We start from the raw sequence: 8065 nt of genomic DNA on the forward strand, positions 1-8065 counted from the left end.
GGGTAAGTACCCAGTTGTGCGATTGCTGGGTCATATGGTAGCTCTATTTTCAACTTTTTGAGGAAAAAAGTTTTCCTCATGCTGTTTTCCAGAGTGGTTGCACCAGCTTGCATTCCCACCAACAGCGTAGGAGGGTCAGCTTGCATTTTTTTTAATCAACTAATATTATTTTTATCTGCTTTGGGAACCAAAGTTTCTTTGTCTAATTATTTTCATTATTAGGTCTAGTCCATATATTATTACTTAAATTTATTGGTGTGAATCAAGTGTCCAAACTGAGATCATTATTTCTTCTAACCATTTTCACCATTTCATTAATTCTACATATATGGGAGGAGATCTTGATCGCAGATTAGTTTCAGCATGCATACCGCTAATATTTATTGAATGTCTGATATTGCCAGTTGTTGTGCTAAGTCATTTCAGTTATTAAATGCCAAAGGTGTATCCGATACCTTCGTGTATTTTATGTCCTTTAACTTCATACCTCTAAGAGATATTCAATCAACAAATATATTGATTAGCTATAGTATATGGCAAGTGAGTGCTCTAGTGAAGGTATGTAATTTAAAAAAAAAAAAGGAGAGTAGAAACTAACTTTTAGGGGTTCCTGGGTGGCTCAGTCATTAAGTGTCTGTCTTCAGCTCAAGTCATGATCCCAGGGTCTGGGATTGAGCCCCGCATCAGGATACCTGCTCAGCAGGAAGCCTGCTTCTCCTTCTCCCTCTCCCCCTGCTTCTGTTCCTCTCTCACTGTGTCTCTCTCTGTAGAATAAATAAATAAAATCTTTGGAAGAAAGAAAAAAAAGAAACTAACTTTTATTGAATGCTTAACTGTATATTTGTAGCAACTGTCTGAGCTTGGTACTGTTATTATCCCCATTTTAAGATGGAGAAACTGAGGCACAGGGCAGTCACTCAAAGTCACACAACTAATGAGGAGTGGAATCGGGACTTGAAGCCATGCAGTCTGGCTTCAAGCAAGTACATGTTTTTTTCCTTTAGCTTTAATGGACTTTTTGCCAACTAAATAAATCAGTTACTTTGTTTATATTATAGAGAATGGAAAAGAGGTAATAAAAACTAGAAAAGAACAAAGCATTAAAAAATGAATGGAATAACTTTGTGAACATTGTTTATTAAAATTATTCACAATGTAGTATTCAGTATTGCTTCTGAAACATAGGTGGTGTTTTAGAGCATCAGCTATGATTGTTTTTGTGAGAAATTTGATTTAGGTATCCCTTCTCCCTCTTCATTTCTGCCTACTTCCATATGACCCCAGTATGTGCACATAGACTCACCTTTAAATATTGGCACCTTGAAACCACTGTTACTCTTAATACTATTCATATGCCATGCAGAAACAGCCCAAGTAATGATTTACTTGTATGTGTATTTTTGTAATATTTGTAATCTCATTTATTGCTAATTATGTTAAATGAAAATAGAGTAAAAAGTTTTCAGGTTCCTATGTAAGAGAAAATTTAAATATTTTAATGTCTGAGTTTGTATAAAGATACTTTTCTTAATTGTTTATTGAACAGTTCACTGAAGAATATTTACTATAAATAATATTTAAGTCTTTCTAAATTTTTTTTTTTCCCTCTACTTTTTTTTTAATTACTCTGAAGGTATTTGGTAGCCTTAGGTTGCATTAAACCACTTTGTGACCTGTTGACTGTTATGGACTCTAAAATAGTCCAAGTGGCTTTAAATGGACTTGAAAATATTTTACGTCTTGGAGAACAAGAATCTAAGCAGAATGGAATAGGCATTAATCCATACTGTGCTCTCATTGAAGAAGCATATGGTAAGCAGTCAGTTCAAAATGTATCATTACAGTCAAGTCTTCTTTTTAACTGACATATAACATTACAAGTTGCCCTCAGGTATACAACATGATGATTCCATGTTTGTATATGCTGTAAAACTATCATGATCACCGTAGTAAGTCTAGTTAACAACCATTACCATACAGTTACAAAATGTTTTTCTTGTGATGAGAACTTGTAAGATTTAACTTTCTTAGCAATTTATAAATACATAATACAATATTATTAACTCTAGTGCCCATGCTGTACATTATTTCTCCATGACTTATTTATAACTAGAAGTTTGTACCTTTTGACCTCCTTCACCCATTTTGCCAACTTCCCCCACTGGCAACCACCAGTCCATTCTCTGTATCTATGAGCTTGGTATTTTTTGTTGTTTGTTTTTGGATTTTACATATGTGTGAGATTATTTTCTCTCTGTGGCTTATTTTATTTAGCATAATGCCATCAAGGTCCATCCGTGTTGTCACAAATGGCAAGATTACATTCTTTTTTATGGCTGAATATTTTATTGTATACATATGTACACGTTTTTTTTTCTTTTTATCCATTCATCTGTCAGTAAACAGTATGTTGCTCACATATCTTAGCCACCTTAAATAGTGCTTCAGTGAACATTGGGGTAGCAGATGTCTTTTCTAGTTAGTGTTTGCATTTTCTTTGGATAAATACCCAGAAGTGGAATTGCTAAATTATGTGATAGTTCTGTTTTTTTGGGGGTAGTTTAATTTTTGAAGAACCTCTGTACTGTTTACCATAGTGGCTGCACCAATTTACATTCCTACCCAAAGTGCACCAGGGTCTCATTTGTTCCACATCTACCTATACTTGGTATGTCTAGTCTTTTTGATAATAGTCATTCTAACAGATGTGAGGTAATTATTTTCATTGCAGTTTTTATTTAAATTTCCCTAATGATTACTGACGTTGGACACCTTTTCAGGTGCTTGTTGGATATCTGTCTTCTTTGGAATAATTTCTGTTCAGGTCTTCTGCCCATATTTTAGCCAGATTGCTTGTTTTTGGTGTTGAGTTGGTGTTCAGTTCTTTATGTATTTTGGGCATTAACTCCTTAAGGTATATGACTTGCAAATATTGTCTCTATTCTGTAGGTTGTCTTTTCATTTCATTGATTTTGTTGATGGGTTCCTTTGCTGTGCAAAAGCTTTTTAGTTTGATGTAATCCCACTTGTTTATTTTGACTTTTGTTATATTTGCTTTGGGTGTCAACTCCAAAATATTGACAGGACCAGTGTCAAAAGTTTATCACTGATGTTTTCTTCTACTTTATGGTTTCAGATCTTACATTCAAATAAGGTATTCAGGGTTTGTTTTTGAGTACAGTATATGTTAGTGGCCCAGTTTCACTCTTTTGTGTATGGTTGTCCAGTTTTCCCAGCACCATTTTTTGAAAAGACTGCCCTTTCCCCATTGTATGTTACATTCTTTGCTTCTTTGTAGTAAATTAATTGATTTTATATGTGGGTTTCTTTCTGGGCTCTCTATTCCATCGATCTGTTTTTATGCCAGTAAGTTTTTATTATTACAGCTTTGTAATACAGTTTGAAATCAGAGAGTATGATGTCTCCAGCTTTGTTCTTTTTCTTAAAGTTGCTTTTGGCTATTTGGGGTTCTGTGTGCTTCAATAAAGGGGCACCTGAGTGGCTCAGTCAATTAAGTGTCTACCTTCAGCTCTGGTCATGACCCTGGGGCCCTGGAATCAAGTCACATATCGGGTTCCCTGTCCAGTGGGGAGTCTGCTTCCCCCTCTCACTCTCCCTCTGTGCTCTCTCTCTCTCAAATATATTTATGTTTATTTTAGGATTATTTGTTCTATTTCTGGAAAAATGCCATTGGTATTTTGACACAGAGTATATTGAATCTGTAGATTGTTTTGGGTAGAATAGACATTTTAACAATATTAATTCTTCCAACCCATGAGCACAGAATATCTTTCCATTTATTTGTATTGTCTTCAGTTTCTTTCATTATAGTTTTTAATGTACAGGTCGTTCACCTCCTTGGTTAAATTTATTCCTAGGTAGTTTATTCTTTTTGATGCACTTGTAAATGGGATTATTTTTTAATTTCTTTTTCTGATAGTTTGTTTTGGATGTATAGAAATGCAATAGATTTTTGTACTAATTTTATTTGTATACTGCTACTTTACTGAATTCATTGATTAGTTTTAAGGTTTTTGGTGGAGGCTTTAGGATTTTCTATATATAATAGCATGCAAATGGTGACAGTTTCCCTTCTTCCGTTTTGAATTAGATGGCTTTAATTTCTTTTTGTTGCCTAATTGCTCTGGCTGGTACTTCAGTACTGTTCTGCGATGATACAATTGAAGACGTTTACCTGTAATTAAATGAAAAATATATTCAGCATCACCCAGACTTAGTGTAGATTTTTCTTCTTGTAGGCAATAAAATAGAGTGCTCTAGATTTTGTTAATTTTGTAAAAATAGGCTTTTTCAGTTTCACTAATAGGTTGTACTTTTGTGATATTATACAATAGCGATATCGGATTTGTAAGTAATACTCATTCCATATTGATCTCCTCGGATTCTATCTCTGAGATAATGTGTGTATGTTAGTTTGCTCACCTTTTGTTTCTTCATTTGTGTTTGTTTTGATGCTTTTCCTTTTTTGTGCTTTTTATAAATAGCATAATTACTCTGGAAAGGGCATGTAGAGTTACATAATCTAAAATTGAGAAATTGATTTTAAAATTGAGAAACTAAAGTATAGAGAAACCAAACTTAATTTGGTCAAAATCACACAGCTAGCAAGGTAGAGTCTATGATCTCCTCATTCCCAGGCTGGTGCTTTTACCACACTGCCTTATGCTGTCATTCTTGAAGTTTAAGACATAAATTGTGTTGGCTCTCAGTATGTGCAAAAATTAGATAGGAACAACAGCCCCATTGCTGATAGACTGACAGATGCTATGGATTCATTATTTTGGTTCACATATATGATGAAACTTGAGTAACAGTTTTCTTTATATATGTATATATATGTAAAACAGGTCTGGATAAAATTGAATTTCTGCAAAGCCATGAAAATCAGGAAATTTACCAAAAGGCTTTTGATCTGATTGAACATTACTTTGGTGTAGAGGAAGATGACCCCAGCATTGTACCTCAGGTGGATGAAAGTCAGCAACAGTTCGTGTTTCAGCAGCAGGAAGCACCAATGGAAGGATTTCAACTTTAACTTGGTGGTGTAAAAATTACTGGCGATGAAGGATAGTTTCAGAGATCTCTTCTTTGTTACAATATCAATAGGAATGTTTGCTGTGTTTTTACTTAGAACAGAAAAGGAAAAAGTTGATGCACTTTTAAAAAGCAAAACAAAAGAAGTTTCCATCAGATGCAATCTTCCATTATAGGTTTTTTTATTTTGGTGTACGTATATTTGTGTTTTTATTGTCTTACCTATTTTTTGTAACGTGAGCAATTAAATATATATGAAATTATTTAATAACTTAAGCTTGAAAAGGAGAACTTGGATAAAGTATTATATATAATAGTTCTGAGGTTTTTTTCTCGCATCTTGGAAACTGCACATTGGCAGTACAGCTGATAATTGCATTTTGGCAGTAAGTCTGACATGCCCAATCTACTAAATCTACCTCTATCTTGAAGCAAAAACAAAAAAGCTTCAGAAGCATGAAATAGTGTAAAAGCTAAATTAGAATGTGAAAATATCTGTTACCTTAAATTATAAATCACTGTGCTGTAGGTTATACTTTGCAAAAAAAAAAATTACAACAGAAAACCTGTAAAATTTATTTATAAAACATAGAAGTATTGTACTGATAATCAATTAAAATGTGGCAATTGTGAAGAGAAAAGCTGTTCTTCATGTTGAACACATTAAGATGATTACACAACATTTAAATATTTGTGTTTTTAACATGTAAATGCTATTATATTAGTATATTTTGTATTTTGACCAAAAATGCTACCATTTTTGAAATAGTGTTTTATTATTTTTTCACTCTTCATTTTAAAAAGCATCATGATAGAGATGCCATCATGAATCTAAAGTAGTGCTGCATAGCAAAAATAATACTGTAATCCTTTCTCTGATTTTTTTCAGAGCAATCATTGTAAAGTTTCACTTTCTGTGTAATAATAAACTTAGGTACTTGAATGACAAAATTATCCTGAAGAAATCACCTTGTTACGTGTTAAATTTTATTAAATGGACTTAATGTTTGGACACTAAAGGATGACACTAATGAAAATTGCTAAGGACTCTTTAATATAGTTGAACTCTGTACTAGGAATTTTTTTTCATTTTTCATAACACTTGGAGGGCCATACTGCTGCTTGTTGTAAATCTGTATTAAGTTACATTTGTATCAGATTGGTCAACATAGTGTACATGTTTTATGTTTTAACAGCAAAAGCCTCTTCAAACCATGAAGCTTTTAAAAAAAAGTTTCAATAGGAAAGTATATATATATTTATTTATAGATACATATGTAAATGGTGTCTGTGTGTTATTTTCACAGTGATGTACTTGGTAGAGCTTTCTAAGCAGATGTGGTACTGTTGAACTCAGTCTTTTCATTTATAGTTATATGCAGGCTATTTACACTTCTAATTATATACCTAAAATACTTACTTAAAAATTAGTATACAACTGTTTTAAGATGGGAACTAGAGCATTTTTGATATGATTCATAGTCTATTCTGTAAAGAAAGATTTCATTTATGATAGCATTTATAATGTTTCTGCTGGAAATCAGAGGCATGTTACAAGAAGAAACTGTATATAGGAATACTTTTAAATAGTATGACACTTTGTAAATTATGTATCATGAAACTATGCTTTTGGCAAGACACTTAAAACCTACAGCTATAAAATACAGGTTTAAATGGTGTCCATAATGCTGACTGTATCTGCCAAACCCCTTTTTATATATTGTTAAGTAGAGGATTGTATCTGTGCCCTTTTTATTGTAGTGGAAGTTAGAAAGTTTAGTATAAAAAGTTTTTCTCTTGTGTTATGTATAGTCAAAAGAACAGGGTAGTTATATCAAAGATTATCAAATTGATGGTGAATTTATGAGATAAACATTTTTTTGTGGTACAGATGGTTCTAAGTATCAGGTGACAGGGTATTACACTCTTTCTAATCAATTGAACTTGATAATCCAGCATAATTCATAAACTAACCAGCTGTGCCTGCTTTTATTTTGAGGACCCTGTAGTCACATTAATAAATAAGCCAAGTCTTTCAAACAAAATAGTTCTTATAGAAGGAAAAATAATACATATGTGTGTGCATACCCACACACATATAAAACGATTTTTGAGGAGACAGTTTTTAAATTTTGCCAGTAAAATCTTTTATCTCTAACACAGAATATGTCCATATTTTAAACATCTAAATATAGAATCATATTTAATTTCTTAGATCTGTTATTTGGGTAATTAATTTGATTAGATTTGAATGTAAGAGGGAGTGAGTATCTATCTATTAGTTGGGACCAGCTATGGACATGCTGATGACTTCATTGAATCAAGACTAGCAAATACTTCATTACTAAAATTTTTTTTTATATGACTACACTTTTCAAATAAAATATTTAAAATGCTCCAAAATGTATTTTTATTAATCTTCACTTACCCTTATGGAAAAAAATCTCTTTTTTTAACTTGCTCTCCTAAAAACATATATTTAAATTCAAGAGCAACTGTGCCAAAAAAAAAAAAAAAATTAAAACATTTTGTAAAAGGGAAGTGCATGCAACATTAATGGAAAAAAAGAAAACACTTGAAAGAGACTTTTACATTTATTTAATTAAATTCATTGTTTTATTTTGTCTGAATTTGAATTTGTACTAGTTAATCTATGCAATTATGCTTACTTGTTTTATATTTGTAAGTACCTGACTCACTAGCCTGGTTTTCTTTAACAGGTTTTATTTTGAAATGTGTTCCTAGAACTTTAATTTTTAGTGTCATTTTGTTCACTTAACTGGTAGCACCAGAACAAGAAAGCAAAAACACAAAAACAACAACAACAAAAAAACAAACACACACATAAAAAGTCTGCTGGCACAGAAATAACATCATTTGGTAACTGTAAAACTTATTTGCAAGGTAAAGGTTGATTTGTTGAATAAAGGACTAAAAGAAGCATTACCTTTGCCTCGTATTTTTTTCTTAAGGAGCATTATGGAAAAGGTAACTCTAATTCAAAGTCTTA

At 32.1% G+C, this 8065-nt stretch overlaps 1 protein-coding gene across 2 annotated transcripts in view; it reads left to right on the forward strand.

Annotated features, from left to right (window-relative positions):
- The window catches only part of LOC111147814 (karyopherin subunit alpha 5), a 48473-nt gene extending 41041 nt beyond the window's left edge, over nucleotides 1-7432 (forward strand). For both annotated transcript variants that reach the window (XM_022504061.1, XM_022504062.1), the window contains exons 13-14: nucleotides 1634-1812; nucleotides 4869-7432. In XM_022504061.1, coding sequence (XP_022359769.1) covers nucleotides 1634-1812; nucleotides 4869-5056 — 367 coding nt within the window. In that variant the 3' untranslated portion in view covers nucleotides 5057-7432. The remainder of the gene's footprint in view (nucleotides 1-1633; nucleotides 1813-4868) is intronic.
- The last annotated feature ends 633 nt before the right edge of the window (nucleotides 7433-8065 follow it).

This window comes from Enhydra lutris, unplaced genomic scaffold, assembly GCF_002288905.1.
Source record: "Enhydra lutris kenyoni isolate GAN:26980312 unplaced genomic scaffold, ASM228890v2 scaffoldscaffold17, whole genome shotgun sequence".
Classification (NCBI taxonomy): Eukaryota; Metazoa; Chordata; class Mammalia; order Carnivora; family Mustelidae; genus Enhydra; species Enhydra lutris.